Source organism: Sipha flava, unplaced genomic scaffold, assembly GCF_003268045.1.
Source record: "Sipha flava isolate LNK unplaced genomic scaffold, YSA_version1 88_pilon_pilon, whole genome shotgun sequence".
NCBI lineage: Eukaryota > Metazoa > Arthropoda > Insecta > Hemiptera > Aphididae > Sipha > Sipha flava.
Window position 1 is genome coordinate 425,823 of NW_020273630.1, and position 17,342 is coordinate 443,164.

The following is a 17,342-nucleotide window of genomic DNA, read 5'->3' on the forward strand; positions in this document are numbered from 1 at the left end:
AAAAAAAAACATAAATATTAAGGACTCACCTGATTTAAATATTACCTAACATTTTTCTTGTAAATTTTGAACCTGACTTAAAGAAAAAATTTGAATCACCCCTTCCCCCTAGAAGTAAGTCTACATACGTCCCTGAATAGACCATAAGGTGAGGGGCAACTGCCCAATTCACCTCCCCCCCCTTCCCTGAAGACTACCGTATATTATAATGTAGCCTGTTTTATTTCTTTTTCAAACAATATCTTTCGTTCGTTGGAAATTTAATATTTCTTTCAACTCACACACTGGAATGAAAATTGATTTACGAATGTTTTCGTTCGTTATCGATGTTATTGTTATCTATTTTTTCGTTATCGACCAACTATCATCCGTGCCGGATTCCCATTTCATTTTTGTCGTTGCTAACCGGTCATTATTTATTTTGCTCAATGTAGACGGAATTTCACAGAATATTTCTATTTGAATTATGATGGATTCGACATCTCCGATTCTCGACTCTGATAACGAGGTAATGTGCTGTGTGTTTGAAATTAATTTTATCAATAAAGTACGATCTTAGTGTACATGAAATTAATTTTTTTATTTTCAAAAGTATTTCTGACACGGTCAAGTTTCATTCTATTAGTATAATGACATTTACTGTTTTAACTGCAGTCTGATCCAGATATTTTGGAGTTGCACAATGACGATGATTTTGACAAATATGACGATGATCAAACAACAACAGCAACAACTACTGTTAATCAAAAAATTGGATCGGTCTGGAGGGATTTGGTTGTTGGAGAACAGATGGAGGGATGTCTTACCCGCCTTGAAGTAACCTCTAAGACGGATGGTTACACTGATATGGATGATCCAAACTACAAGCCCACGTACTTAATTCAAAAAATATACTTTTTATAGGACAAGATATTTAAATTTAAAAATTCAAAGATTATTAAAAGTCAAGAGACATAGCGGTCTCTACAGTAGAATTTATTGTTTTAATCTTTTGTACAACAATATTATTGGAATTAGTTTCTTTGACTTTAAACTTGTGTATAATTAATTACATATATAAAAATACTTAATAAGTATGCAATTGGTGTAAGAATAAAATATAAATTTCTTCTCAACGAGCAGTTAAAATTAAAGAGTATTAATTATACTTTTTGATTTAAAGTCAGATATAAAATCAGTTAGATACTTAGGTTTCTTTTGAGCTATAAGTATTTATGTATACAATTAGAATTTTTCTACAATTTGTAATGGTTAGAAGGAGCCTTCATAGGCCAAAACAATTTTAATATACTTGTACTTGAATTTCAAAAATCTATTTATTTTAGTTTTTGTTAAATATAGCTGTAGATTATGTTTGAAAAAAAAGTAAAAGATTAAAAATTAATTCTACTGTAGTGTTGAAATAATTATGTACAGTTAAAACTTATTGTTGGCTTTATTTTAATGGTGTTTATTTTAAATATAGAAATAATGAACATAAACGTAAGCGAGTTTATTCATCCATCAAGTCAAATCAAAAAACTGAATATGAATCAGAGAAGTAAGCATGAAATTATTGTTCAAAAATTTAATTCTTGGTTTTAAATTCTAGTTTATTAACATTTATGTAATTCAATAGTGAATATGATTTAGAACTTAATCATGTTGTGAAAAAAAGATATTCCCACAGCAATGGCAAAGTTACTAATTGTAATTATAAGTATGTCAATACAAAAGGATTTGTTAAAAAAAGAGATAATAGTGATAATAAAACTAGAAGTAGAATTTTGCCTGTAATTTGTGAATCTGAAGAAAAGCCTATGGATCAGTTTTTAGAAGAATTATGTACAAATCTTCATGAACACAACATAACTTTAATGTGTAAGTTTTGTAATATATATTTGGTTGTAACCAATGATTTTAATTTATCTTGACATATTTTCAACTGCATACACACACACACACACACACACACACACACACATATATATATGTATATATATACATTTATATACGCTTATAAGCAATTTACATTATTTATAATATAATCAATTCAGATAGTAATTTAATGTATCAATAATATATAGATAGTACCATGGTAAATAATATCAAAAATTGAGATGGGTTATGTTATAGAAACTATTTTTATTTTAATTCTGCATAAACAGATGTTCAATACTATGCTCAATATAGATATTCATTCAAATATTTACTTTCAACTTATGATTCCAACTTATGAATTTTTTTTTTAAAGTAACCATTTATTGATATTAACAATCATACAAATTTACTTAATAACATATTATGGTTTATCTATTTCTTATATGCAAAGCTTGAATTGGAGGTAAAGTTAAATAAAGGTTATTTTAAAATATTGTTTACACTTAAATTACAACTATAAACAAATACAAATTGCAGCAGAAAAGAAAAAATTAGGTTTAATATGAAATGCATTAATACATAAATATACTATCATAGTTTACAAATATCTTAGAAATCAAATAATTATAAATGATTATGTATTTATTTACACTATTTTTAGTATTGGTTCCTCAGTATTTTTTTATGTTTAACTTAAGTGAATTGAACAATATAAGATTATTTTAGGTTATTTTAGGTCTTAAATTGCATTTTTGTTTAATACTTTTTCTTTAATTTTAAAAATCATAGGCTACATTTTTTATGATTATTAAATATACTACCTCTAAAAAAAATGTTTTATGTAAAGGACTGATTATAGTAAACTAAGTTCTTTATTTCTTTTATTTTATTTATATTTTCTTTTATTAAGACTGATATAAATCACTTTATTTTGCTGTATAATTAATGGATTAAGTTTTTTGTGATACCACCTCCCCATAAAATTATTCCATATTAGCATATTGATTGATACAGGGATATATATTTGATTCTCATGGTATCTTTGGAAATTATTTTATTAAAATTATTAATTTATTTATTCTTCTTCGCCTTTGTCCGAACTATTTGGGATAAGCCACCCTAGTCCTAAACCTCTACTCGTCTCGATTTTCTACATCATATTCTTTATCTTTTAATTTATTATTAATATTAAAAATGTATTATTTTTATTTAATTTACTTCTAATTTCCCTTGTTCCATTGTACTATTTAATATAAGTATATTCCATCTTATATTATAATTGAACATTCAACTCAGATATTTTATTTTAGTTTCTCTATTAATTTTAGAGTAGCTTGGATTATCTAACTTATCATAATTACTTATTATTGAATTTTGAAATGGAAAAAATGAATTATTCCATATTGAGAATGCCTTACAAAAAGCTTATGTTAATTTATTATTTTTTAAAATTGAATTTTTGAATTAAACAATTTAATTCAAAAATTGCTTTTGTAAGTACTAAGTTTCATGAATTGTACGAAAATAGTGGACATGTATTATTAGCATTGGTAATTATTGTTCCATCAATTAATTTATTATGTATGTTATTTATATACATGATTAATAAAACCCGACCAAGTGTACAACCTTATGTACCACAATTTAATTTGAATTATCATTTCATTTTTAATAAATTTCTAAATTTTATAATTTAAATAGCTTGAAAACCATTAAAAACTTTTTTTAATAATTCTAAGCCCAGGCATGATATTTTATAATTCATTATAGTCAACAATATTAAATGTTTTCACAAAATCTAAAGATCCTACAAAAACTTTAACAGTTAAAATTAATATTTTCTAAAATTATTATTCATTTTGACCGATTAAATTTTTGTAGGATCTTTGTAAAATTACTGATCAACAACATTGGCCTATAGGTATTTAATATTAATTTGTTCCCATTCTTAATAAGTGGTTTAACATAAATTGTTTTAAATTATGATGAAAAAATTTCTTCTTTTAAACTTTTAATACATGTATAAATTAAATAATTTTTAATAAACATCTACTTTTTAGTAGTAATACTGATAATTCGTCATAATCTGATTCTGTTTCGTCTTTTAAATTATTTATTTATAAAATTACTTCATTTTTATCAACAGATTTAGTAAAAAATATTTTAAAGTTCTTATTATAAGGGTATTTAATTTTTAGGGTAAATTTAAGATAAAGTTATCATTATTTTAGTCAAATAATTTTTTTTTATTGTACTATTCTCATACATTTTCTTAAAATTAAGATGTAGATATGTATTAATCAGGAATCACCTTTTTATATCTACACAAACCATTTTTTAATATTTATATGACTATTTTTAATCATATTATATAGTTATACAACTATTCTATCAATTTTAGAAATGCTTGTGCATATTATGATGAATAGTTGTCATAAGAATAACATTAGTGTGTTATAAAATCACTATTGCTTATCTCATGTATAAATATATAAAATTTTAATCTATTATCACCATTTTTTTTTTTTTAGTGTCTGTAATATCGAAAATTGATAGAAATATTATTATTGACAAGTATAATAAAACTTGCTTAATTGAAGCTAATGGTGGCCAAATGATAAAGGTTTGAAAATTTATTTAATTAACTGATGTTTCAAATACTTGTAGTCTACTTAAAAATGTAATCCATATATTTCTGTTGTAGAATGGTAACCGTCGACGAACATCTGGAGGAATATTTTTTAATTTAATTAAAGAAGATAAGTCTATTCCAAATTCAGCCAAAAAAGATCTATTTGGTTGTTCACAAAATGAAGAGATAAAAAAGAAAAAGAAACGAGAAAAAATTAAACGTAAAAAAGAAAAATTAAAACAAATCATTGCTCAGGACAAGAAAGAAGGTATTTGAATATACTTATAAGTACATATGATAAAATATGTATTTATTGGTATTCTTAGGAAATTTCATTCTTATTGTTTCTATATCTTGTATTTAATCATGGTTAAAATTATTAAAATATCTTTGACCATTATTTAAAATTTTTTATTTTTCTAATGTTATTATCAAAATTGATATAGAAGTAATATGTTTATTATACTTACAGTTTTCTACAAAAATAACAAAACATTTTGTTATTAGAACCATTTTTGATGTTTTTGTACTCATATCATTAGTTGTGCAAACCTATTAAAATTATATGAAAAATTAAGTTTTAGTTCCCTAGTGATTGTCAGCAACTTATTTATTTACCATTTTTTCATTAAGAAATTTACAGAAAAGTATCTACCAGGTATATTGGCAAATTTTTATACTTACCATTAAATCATTTTCTTTATATGATAATGTATTTATCATATATTATTATTATATATTACCTATATTATCGAAACTATTAACAAATTAAATATTACAATATAAAATGAAAATAATAAGTCTCAAATTAACAATTAAGTATTCTTAACTTAATTAAAAATTACTGATTTTTCACAGCTTTGACAAATAAAAAATTTTTCATCACTACTAAGATCTTAAAATGAATTATAGTACAAACATCTTAGGCTAAACTAAACATGACTCAATTGGTGATAATTCTAATTTTTTAGAGTTATATGATTTTATTGTTATTCATTATTGTTTCTAGATGGTTAATTGGTAATGGAATATCTAAAATTTCTAATTGGTTTTAAGTACTCAATGAGTCTTCAGAAGATTTTGTTGTAAAAATGTCAGTTAATGACTGATCTGCATTTTATTTTCCTATTTCAATATCAAGGTCTACTCTGTTGTTATGTTGATTACCTTTTTTTTAATTTTTCATAAATTCTGTATAAAATAAAATGTTTTAATTTTAATAAAAAATGAAATACAGATTGATTTTTAGTTTCAACAACATTCTGAATACTGTTGAACGCCAATAATATCAGAAAATTCTTTAAAATTTAGATTTTAATATTACTGTCAGTGTATTTAGTACTAATTGTTGTTGCACCATTTATAAGATAATAATTTTTGCCTTGGTATTATTTGTAGTCTATTTAATTTGCATTCCAAGGAAAGAGCCCACATGCTTTGAAACCATTTATTAAAGTAGTACTTTTAACTGTATTTTTTAATATTCAAGTATAGGAGCAACATTTTTGTTGTCACCAAAGTTAGGATTTTAATTTTGGCATTCTGATAATCTTTTTTTCCATCCACATTTTAAAGGCCTAAATTCGGATATATCTGCAGGTTGTATAATCCATGTAGTATTAGGGTATAATGCAACCAAAATTATTTTTAACTTTCAACATAAATTACTTAATTTATATTTTGTGGCTCTTATGCCCGTCAATAAAAAGAATAACTGGAAACATAAGTAGAGGATGACTGGTTGTTGTTTTTTTCAATTGTTTTGATAAATATGTTAAATGTTTTGATTATATTTATATTTCACTTGTACATTATTTTTAAATTTTATTTAATTTTTTTCAGCTGATCACTTAAAAATATTAGATGAAGAATTAGAGTCATTACCATTGAGATCTTCACTGGAAAATAAAGATTTATCTTAATTATATTCCAAAACCTATTTTGTTACAAATAGTTTAACTGTTAAACAACACTTCCTAGTTGCGTTACTTATAATTATGTACACATTTTTTATTATTATTACTGTTTTATTCTTTTTGAAACATCATAAACCTATACATTTTTTTTTATTACTACCTTTATGTCAATATTAAGTTTAAAATAATAAAAAATTGTTCAATGTTGTATTATTGTTTCATTTAACATATTTTATTTTTTATTGGTTTATTAAAGTATTAGAATTAGATAAACTCACTAGACAATAATTGATATTTCATTTTTAAAATATTAGCTGTATATTGGAGGTATGTTTAGATAGAGACATCAATAATTATTTAACTAACTTTCGAATTGTTTAAAAAGAATATTGTATAATAAGTATGGCAGTGCATTTTTTAAGGAATATTTGATGGGTGACAAACCATTTATTACTTAAAATAGTCAATGTATGACTGTATTTCATGTTCGCTCTGTATAATTATCAAAAATAAATCTTAATGCTGATAGAAAAAGTAAATATCGATAATATGACAATGTATTGTATAATATTCAAATTTATACATTGTGTATTTATATTTATTTATTTTTTAATACAAAATAGTACATTTTATTTTTATTTTTATTTATTTTATTTTATTGACGCCAAACAGCGTTTATATTTATATTTATTTCAAAGTATATATGATGTACATAGATGAATATGATATATAATATATATGATGACATATCAATATAATATAGAGTAAAATTAATACAAGCTTCTTCAGTAGGGTTCAATATACATTATAATAAAGCAAGTTCGTATTTATGAATCTTAACTATAATATAAAAAATTCAATTTTTATTATAATATACATTCATGAATTTGATTTCTAAACTGCATTTAAGATATTAAACACATAAAAATTATATAACATTTTTCTTTTTTATAATTAATTACGTTTCAACCTGTCTCTCAAAACACTATCAACTAGACCAGTGGTCTTTAACTGGCGGGTTGCGACTAGTAATGGGTACCACCGACTAATGACTAACGAATAATAAACCAACTAATGAATAATTTTTCATTTTTTTAATGAATAAAATAAATCATCAACTATCTTATGAAAATAAACACTAGTTATTACTTATTACCAGGGCTCGGGACTTATACCATTTAAAAACATCATTATAAGCACTAAAATAAGCATTTAAATATTTAAAATTAAGCAAAAATATTTATTACTTGCCTACACCTGTGCCTCAAACTAAATTATATTTATTTATACCAAACGTGTAAGTTTTACATTAAAATCAAAAATTAAATAAGATATAAGTCTAAAAATAGTTTGGTCGGACTGAGTGTTATCTACACGTGTAATCGTTTAGACGTTTTATGTGTTATCCAATGGTCTATCTGTAGATTATTTTAATTACGAGTTTAACACTAATCGCTTTATGTTTTTGCCCCCCTCCCACCGATTCAAATCTTAGCTACGCCCTTGGAGGTGGAGGTATTTTGTATGAAAACAGTTCGGGACAAATATCACACTTATTTTTTTTTTTGTGTATTATAACATATTATTCGGTATCATTACATGCGTTTTTTTTTATATCATTACTTAAATAAAAATGAAATATTACCTAGATACCTAGAAAAATATACATATTAATTTATTCAGTTATAAAAGCACTACTGCAATGGCATACATTAAACTATTTAAATTTTTTTTTTTTGTTTTCATGGCTTACGAAGTTGACATGGGTCGCGAAAAATATTTGGTAAGAAAAGTGGGTCATGGGTTGAAAAGGTTGAAGACCACTGAATAGACGATAAAATATTTTTACTGGGCGAAATTTGTGTCGCCTAGTTAACTAGTTTAATAAAAGCAATGAAGTATGAAATATTGGTCAGTGCCTCAGTGTCGTCGAAGTCAATTTTTACAGGTGTGGCTAATCATAGATTTAGTATTCATCCAAGATAGGCAGATAAGTGGGGCTACTGCCTTTTAAGAATACATTTTATCGCACAACCATAACAAATTGTCATGAGCAGTAGCGTAAACTAGGTGGCGTGCTTGCGACCCTTGAAAAATCACAGGGTCACAACAGTATCTTTCTGTGACTGAAATATCTGAAAATATCATGTGCACAGTTTTCAAAAAATAAAAATGTATTTAATTTAAAAATTTTAAAACTATGCTTAACTGCATTATTAATAATTTTATAATAAACTAATTTATATTTTAAGAACCAGCAAAACGTGTAATGACCAGTTTCGAATTAGAAATTCATTTTTATTTCTCTTACCTAAGTACAATTTAATACAATGTATTAACTTTAATGTAATTGTAATATATTTTATTCAAATTTAGAATACTACAAAACAGAGTTAAGGGATTATGGGTGTAGGGGCAAAACCTTCTCAAGTTTGTTAGCCCTACAAACTGTCTACAACCCTAAACATTTAGTCCAATGTATGCCATCGTCTACGCAGCTACCACTGTAATACATAAATGTCTATAATAATTATTTATTCATTTATTTATATATATATATTCATATTCATGATTTGTCGCCGTCGCAACAGCGATAGTAAGGGATAGATAAGCGGCGGATCGGAATCAAAATAATATTTTATGATATATTTTTGTTGTAAATCGAAAATTTTTACTGTAACTTTTTGCTCGTGCTTTACCCTATTCCTATATGCATATTATTTCTGGTCGATTGATAATTAATAAGAACAATTTTTTTCATTCGTTAGTCTTGTAGAGCTTGACAAAGAATTAACACAAATTATCACGGATTTTTAATGGCTCTACTCTGGCTCATGTAGTTATACGTAGTTGTGACAGCCATACTTTTCTTTTTTCTCACTGAACTTTTCGCCACTATTGTCGCTCTGAATATATATATATATATATATATTTATGTATATAAATTTATAAATATATAATATAATCATATATATACGTGTATAAATAGATGTTTTCATGTTGGTATATTTGAGATGAATAACTCAAAAATTACCTATTACCCATTTTTACATGGTTTTTGCGAAATGGTCAGCATTATCCGGAGAAGGATTAACTTTAAAGCCATTGAAATTCTTTGATAACCCCATCTTACCACATCTAAAAATCATTTTTTATGTTTTTTTTTGAACCGTGGTCACTGATAAAAAAAATAACCGTTATTATATATTACTGTTATTTTGCTATATTGGAGAATGACATAATGCTCATAACGACCACGTTATTTTTCATTAAAATGTTAACAAACATGATGCACCCAGTTGAAAATACACTCATAGAGCATAACAAACCCATAGGATATACTTACTCTCATAGAGTTCTCTCAGACTTATAGAATGTACATAAAATCATAGTAGTAGGCAGTCACTTTAATAATCGAAATTGGATAACGAGTATTCACGTTTAGTGTACACTGTATTATTATTTGTAATCATAAATTTTATTCAATCATTATGTGCTATTTTTAAATTATAGTCATAGAGAACATTATTCATATACCTAAATAATAAAATAGCACTTCTTTTTTTGTCTCTCTTCCCTATGTTATCTCTTTCCTGACTCAAATCTTCTTCTTAACTCATATTATTTATTCCACCATTACTTTTATAAGCTACACTAGTTTCCCAATTAAATTAACTGTACATAATATTAATATCTGTTCTCATTATATATATTTGAAATATAATTACTGTAATATTTTTGAATAAAATTTAAAAACTATAAAAATAAAATAGAATAAATAAAAAATAATAAAATAGAATACATACAAAATAAATTTTAGAAAACCGATGAAATAATATTTTGTTTTTTTTAATGCACACAAACTTAATTTATATTAAAATGCGAATTGTATTGTATAATATACTTGATTATGTCTAATTATTCTCCTTTATAAACTACAATATTTTTATCAGTCTCATATAATTTGACTTTATATAACAAATCAGGATCGTTCATGACCTTTTTCAAACTTTGCCACACAAAAATAGCCACGTTTTCAGTTGTACTAACAATGTTTTTGAAGTAGGGAACGTCCATATCCAAATTTTTATGATCTAATGGCTGCATTACAGCAACATCTATGTACTTCTTTAGATCCGACACATTCATAACCATCCCAGTGTTTTCATCAATTGGACCTCTAACCGTTACTTCGACTGAAAAACGAATTATTATTATTAAAAATAGAGTAAAACACAATAGAAGTAAATTATTGTTAACGGTCATACCTGGAAGTCAAATAGTAAATAAAATATAAATCACATGTAAAGAAATGTAAAGGGATTTTAAAATTAGTTTTTGTATAAGTACCAAAGACTGTGCAATAAAAATAACGAATCATTTTGAATATGTTAGAATAAAAGCACCTTTCAAAATTAAGATATAAGACACTATTTAATAAGTATTTTTTTTTTAAGCTATTTATTCAATAAACGTAGTAAAATTATATTAGAGTTAATATTAACACACAAAATTGTGCAGTTGTATGTAAACTGCGGCAAAAAAAAAAAAAAATTAAGATTATACAATCTGCGACAAAATCGGTAAGATACATTACACAAACTGCGGCAATTTATTTTATATACATACCTTCTATACATATCATTTATTATATTACCTACATCATATATATCTACCTATGTACCTGTGTACCTATGTACGTATATCGTTTAATTAATTATGAAATGTTGCGTCTTGCGAACAGTGGCGTATATAGGAATTAATTTCGGGGGGGGGGGTTATGAAAAAATATATACTAAATGAAGGTTATAAATTAACTTATTTTTAATAACTATGAAAATTAGAATACATAAATTTAATTACAGAACAAAGTCTAATTTTTGAGGTAGATTTGCAAAATTATTTATCACTTCTTCAGTGTTTATTGAAATACTTCGATGAATTGACATGAGATAATCCTGTTAGTCGATTTTCGCTTGTACTATTTCTCAAGCACGACTTCAATCTTTTCAATATCGAAAACGATCTTTTTGATGACGCTGTTGAGACTAGTAAAGTTACTAATATTGACATTAAGCACCATATATTTGAAAAAAAATCAACGGATAGTTTATTCAAAGTATCAATAGCAAATTTGGATTTCTGACAAACCACGGAACATTTGCAATTATTCTGAGGACTTTGTTTTGGACAATTTGCATTTTTTTGATGTGCAAGGATGCACAATTACCCCATACCGGGCAAGCGTAGATAAGAATTGGGTGTATAATTTGCTTAAAAATTAGGAGAGAGCATTTTTTTCCCATACTAGACAGTTTGGTTTTAATTAATACATAGATTAAAGAAATGCACACGTGGGTCGTACTAACCATAAATTTCGGGGAGGGGGTTTGAACCCCACCCCCTATATAAGCCACTGCTTGCGTACAAAGTGGTAAAGTAAATCCAAATGTATTTTTAAGTTTTAACGAAATATATTAGTAATATTGGTTCCTTTATTTTTGAAAATACTAGTTATTACCTACTTACAAGTGTTAGAGGTTAATAGAAATAAAGTTAAATATTTATTCAACGTCATGGAATTTACAACAATGTTTAGCCAGAATGGCAAGGAATTAACAGTGTCAAATAATTTTAAATTCAAATTTAAATATAAATCCAAAATAAATGGTAATCAAATATGGAAATGCACTAAAAAAAACATGCAAGTCAAAATTGGTTTTCACAAGGCAAAAACTTTATTACAAGAAAAATCAGTTTTAGATCATAGTCATGAATCTGATTCTACAATTGAACGTTAAGTAGTAAATAATAACATCAAACAAAAAAAAAATATATAGTATATATAGAAGGTATATATAATAAATTGTCGCAGTTTTTATAATATATCTTATCGGATTTGTCGCAAATTGTATAATTTTAATTTTTTTTCCACAGTTTACATATCGACTTTTAGAAAAAGATTAATTTAGCCGCAGTTTACCATCTTCCAATTGTGCAACTAAAACATTTACTGGTTACTGGAACTTTTTAATTTTAAAATAAAATATAGGTAATTTCTTTTCAATTGTTTACTTTGATTACATTTTTCAAACTCTTAAGTGAACACATTTGAACTAAAGATCAAGAATAATATTTATCTAAAACAAATAGGTATTACTATAAGGAATATATTTTTATTAAACAAATGTTATTAGCTGATGTAATATACACAAATATGAACTAAACTACAAGATGAATTATAAAAAAAATAATAGAATTAGAATTAATTATTAAATAACGAATAGGTATTACTAATTTAATAACTCTATCTATCTATCTACATCATATCTACCTACTTAAACGTAGGCAATTAAATTTAGATTCCAATTTTCAACTTTAATTTATTTAAAATTTATAATAATTCATGATATTAATATGTACTAAACACAGATTAAAATATTTTAAGTATATTTTAAGCCTTGATTAGTTAAAATGATATAAGTATAAGTAATCGATCATTGACACATAATCAATTAGGTATGTTAGATTAAAAAAATTTTGTACACAGATAAATCGAAAATTATTTTTCATTATTTATCAGGAAATGTTTCTCTCCTTCTATTTCCCTCCTTCTCTAGCCCCTTACAATAATCACAAACAATTCGTTTGAGCCATAGACATATTAAGATCTTTATATGTCTATGGTTTGAGCACACTTTTATGAGTTTGATATCTACATTCATATAATTTTGATAATTTTTTAGAACCTACATACTTTGCAATCAATTAAATGGACCACGTATTTAATTATTGTAATTTATTACACTGTTACATTTACCATTAAAAACCTATGAATTTACCTTTTGGAGAGCAGTAAACATTTTTTTAGGGTGGGTGGTATAAAAATATTAAATGAGAGGTAAGAAAAAAAAAGTTCAAGCCACTACTGCTTATTACCTTTTACTTTATAAGACCTCAATTTATAAACAATAACGGTTCGGACGTCATTCATTTGGGCAAATAACCCAAAATTTACCTTAGTAGAGAATAAATCATTTGGGCCAGAAATTAACCGATCGTTTAGGGGATTTTATTAATCATTGAATAATAGGGAATTAACAAATCTATTCAGCAATATCGTACTACTAATGGAGCTGAATAATTTTATAGCAATTATAACTCACAATTTCACCATCCACATCCTGATATTTATCATGTAAATTATATTTTGAAAGAAATTAAAATAGAAACCTTATTAAAAATTAATTTTATAAACAAACAAAAAATCAATATATTACGTAATAATACTAAAGAAAAGCAAGAATATATATGAACATTATGGGAAGAATATCAAATCAAAGAACTAAAAATAATCGATTATATTAAATAACTGGGTACGATATACCTTACTTATAAAAAATATTGAGTGAATAAATATAATATAATAAATTATATGATAATATAATACATTTTTAATCATATCGAATAAAATTAATTGAAAGTCCTAAGTCTCTAAAAATGGGAAGGAAAAAGTATAAGCCCATATAAATTTCATTAATAGGTATATAAAAATTCATCCAAATTATGTACTAGAGTCTAGTAACTAGACATATAGGAGGACCGTATAATTTTCGTCCTAATGATGTGAATTTCAAATTAATTCACCCAAATCAAAGCCACTCAAAGATTCATGTTTCATGTAGGCAACTATAGTATAAGCTATATATTTAACATAGGCACCTAATAATACAGTAACATAATTGTAAACAACGAATTTATATATATTAATATAAATAATTTATTAAATTATTATAATAAAATTATCTTATTAAAATCGTATTCTAAATTTATAATTTAAAATTTAAACGTCTTTTTTTTTTTTTTTTTTTTGGCAAAAACATCGATTATTATTATTTATGATTCTATGTCTAAATCTGTATCTATATATATATTTATTAGTTCTAGGTCATTAAATCTATCTTCACAAATTTAATTTCTTAGGTAAGTTTTTATACTCTTAAGAGTAAAAAACCTTTTAACCGGAGTGGTTGTAACTGATAATATTGAAAAAAATGTAATATTGTGTATATAATATATATATGTACTAGATATATTGAGAAAAATATAGTAAAGTCCTTAAAAAAAAGGATGTGTTTTGCTGAGTTATATTTAAAATTAACTTTATTACTTTACAAAAACTATTAAGAATATTATAGTTATTTGAGTTTGTAAGCAGAAAGTCTTTGCAAGTTAATAGATTATGTTCTGTCAAATAAATTAAATCAAATAAATTATAAGATTTTATTTTTTTAATAATTATAACGATGCATTAATACTATGTAACTATATATGCTATAGAGGAAAACTCAAAATTCAATACCTTTATAATTATGTCCATGGCCATTTTTGTTGTTACATTTACCAAAAATCTTTACGTTTTCTTCATCGCTTAATTTGTCACTAAAATAAATTAAAATAATCATTTTGTTGGAGATAATAATATTTTCGACGAGGTAGGTATCTACGTTAAATACAATTTTATAATACCGTTTATGCTGCTCAGATGTATATATGTATCCATACATCGGCACACTGTACATTACACATATCTTTCCTACTTAAGCGTATTAAAAAAAACCAAATACCAATAAAATAGGAATTACTGGAGGATCGGATTTTGACCACGAAAAAAAAAACACAAAGTTAATAAATTATTAGTTTTCATTATATACGTCCAAATGGAAATACTAAGGTCCTCCCTTCTTAGCTTATAATTGTATACACTCATAGATGCGGCGACGGTTTCATGTCATCGCGTAACGGCATTATTTCGTTAGCTATAGATACACATTTAGTAGTTGGTAAGTGATTTTAGTTTTATAAAATTTTATTTGAAACTTAAATTAAAATAAGCGGTAACTCAGTTAGAAATAGAATTATATTACATTTTTTTAATACATCATTTTTACCTAAGTACCTTTCTTCCCATGGAAAATAATTTAAAATGCACCATCCTAGATATACGCATTTTGATACATAATTTTTTATTGAAACACTTGTACATATTTTATGAAATATATATTTTATAAATATTCATTTATCCAATGGTATAAACATAGGGTAAGTGGTTTGTTGGTATCTTCCCTCCTCATTTTCTTATAATAATCAAACACTTATTAAATGTCATTAATATTTTAACTAATTAATTAATTTAATACGATTATTCACTAGCTATGATTAGAAATATAATAATGTGGTAGATAATGTTTTTTTTGTTTTTTTGCCAATAATTGTATTTAAGTTACCTCTCAATTTATAAATCCCGTGTACAAGCTACCAAGTTCATCTAATAGTCTAAAAGCAATAATTTTTTTGCTTTGTAGTCGGTATCTTTGTCTTTTAATGAAATAATTACATAAGTCAACGTAGCAACACAAGGAAATATACATTAAGCGGCAATATACATAATATGATATTGTTTTATTGAAAACACAACAACAACAATAATGGTATGTAGAAACGAGTATACTACCTGTGGAGTCGGTGACAAGAGCTAAACTTCTCGACTCGAGTGATGTGGGCGAAAGGCATCGTATTCGAAAGTCTGTTGGACAGATACTGATAGTATCGTCGAGAGTTGACTATTATCAGCACGTATGCAAATCGTAGAAATCAATGTTATAGAAAGTAATTCGTTCAAACAACAGTGCCATCTAGTTGCTGTCAACTTGTACTCCGGTGCCTCCGATGTATGGTTTTAGATTATATAATAACAACATAACAGTTGTAAAGTGGAGTATAATAAATTGTGGTTATACTATAACCATTATGTAACAGAGTATAAATACTCAAAACCAAAGTTTTTAAAATGTCTGTACTATTTTATTACGTAAAAATAATTATTAATTCATTCATGTGGATGAAGCGAGTTTGAAAACCCAATTACATATGTATTAATTCATTGACAATGTTCAAGTAATAATTGGTTATATATAGATGTACTGCATAGGATATGATACAAAATAGAAGATTGATTTACTAAATAACTATATAATCACTGATGTATAAATTTTGAATAATAACTTAAAAATTACGATTTATAAACAATAGTAAAGTAATTAATGTGTTTAAAATACAATGGTTATGTAAACCCAATGGTCAACTTTAACTAAGTATGTAAAAAATTATTTGAATGTTGCTTAAAATATAATAATGATTGATAAGAGAAAAGGTCTATGGATACATAGACACTCACATTTATATGGAAGATGTGATACTTATTTGACCCAAATATGATATACGGTCAATCTAATAATTATTATTGTTACATTTTATTGCGAATCTATAAATTTTAAAAAAAAAATAGTTCATGTAAGGCATTTAAAAGCTATTGAACACATAACAGATGAATCCATAGCGGTTAACCACAGATATTTTTCCTTTTTCAATTATAAACTTCTCTTGTATTAACTTTAATTGTGTAACTATTAATTTAAAATTTTCCCAAGGTACCTAGTTGATAATATTTTATACGAATTGTAGTCAAGACACTCGTGGGCATAACAAGATTTTGAAGATGAAATGTGTTGAAATTTCAACAACCTAATATTTTAGAAAAGCCACAACATTTGGTAAATATCATTTTTTAAATAATTTTGAACCCAATATTTAAATAATTAAAACACATATAGTACAGAATAGTAAGCAACAATAGCACAGTTATACGAAATTCAGACATTATAATTATATTTTATGGTTAATTTTGCCTTCCATCTAAATTTTAGAGCTAATTACTCAATAGATAATTATGAATTATAATACATGTAAATCGATCATTATTAGTTGTATTCGGTAACTTTCTTTCAATATTTCAAATGTTTATACTTTAAATTACTAAATAAATCTATCAATCAAAGTTACAATGTACAGTTAACCTCATTTATTTTATAATA

General features: G+C 25.1%; 2 protein-coding genes across 2 annotated transcripts; one reads left to right on the forward strand and one right to left on the reverse strand.

Annotated features, from left to right (window-relative positions):
* The first annotated feature begins 238 nt into the window (after nt 1–238).
* LOC112693553 (phosphorylated adapter RNA export protein) lies at nt 239–6,564 on the forward strand. Its single transcript, XM_025568668.1, has 7 exons — nt 239–508; nt 655–872; nt 1,466–1,540; nt 1,619–1,860; nt 4,392–4,483; nt 4,565–4,760; nt 6,335–6,564. The coding sequence occupies exons 1-7, from the start codon at nt 467–469 to the stop codon at nt 6,412–6,414; spliced, it is 945 nt and encodes a 314-aa protein (XP_025424453.1). The 5' UTR covers nt 239–466; the 3' UTR covers nt 6,415–6,564.
* Nucleotides 6,565–10,236: 3,672 nt separating this feature from the next.
* LOC112693592 (6-pyruvoyl tetrahydrobiopterin synthase) lies at nt 10,237–16,024 on the reverse strand. The gene is made up of 3 exons (XM_025568723.1): nt 15,923–16,024; nt 14,771–14,850; nt 10,237–10,604 (listed from the first exon to the last, which is right to left on the reverse strand). Exons 1-3 carry the CDS (start codon nt 15,979–15,981, stop codon nt 10,327–10,329), a joined length of 417 nt encoding a protein of 138 aa, XP_025424508.1. The 5' UTR covers nt 15,982–16,024; the 3' UTR covers nt 10,237–10,326.
* Between the last annotated feature and the right edge of the window lie 1,318 nt (nt 16,025–17,342).

What these genes read in the sequence shown, in the direction of transcription:
- LOC112693553 (XM_025568668.1), top strand. Translation starts at nt 467, where the DNA reads ATGATGGATTCGACATCTCCGATTCTCGACTCTGATAACGAG. An exon ending in GATCCAAACTACAAGCCCAC is followed by an intron (nt 873 to 1,465) that starts GTACTTAATTCA and finishes TTTTAAATATAG; the next exon opens with AAATAATGAACATAAACGTA. An exon ending in ACACAACATAACTTTAATGT is followed by an intron (nt 1,861 to 4,391) that starts GTAAGTTTTGTA and finishes TTTTTTTTTTAG; the next exon opens with TGTCTGTAATATCGAAAATT.
- LOC112693592 (XM_025568723.1), bottom strand. Translation starts at nt 15,981, where the DNA reads ATGCCTTTCGCCCACATCACTCGAGTCGAGAAGTTTAGCTCTTGTCAC. An exon ending in TCTTGTCACCGACTCCACAG is followed by an intron (nt 14,851 to 15,922) that starts GTAGTATACTCG and finishes AATTTATTTTAG; the next exon opens with TGACAAATTAAGCGATGAAG. An exon ending in CCATGGACATAATTATAAAG is followed by an intron (nt 10,605 to 14,770) that starts GTATTGAATTTT and finishes TTCGTTTTTCAG; the next exon opens with TCGAAGTAACGGTTAGAGGT.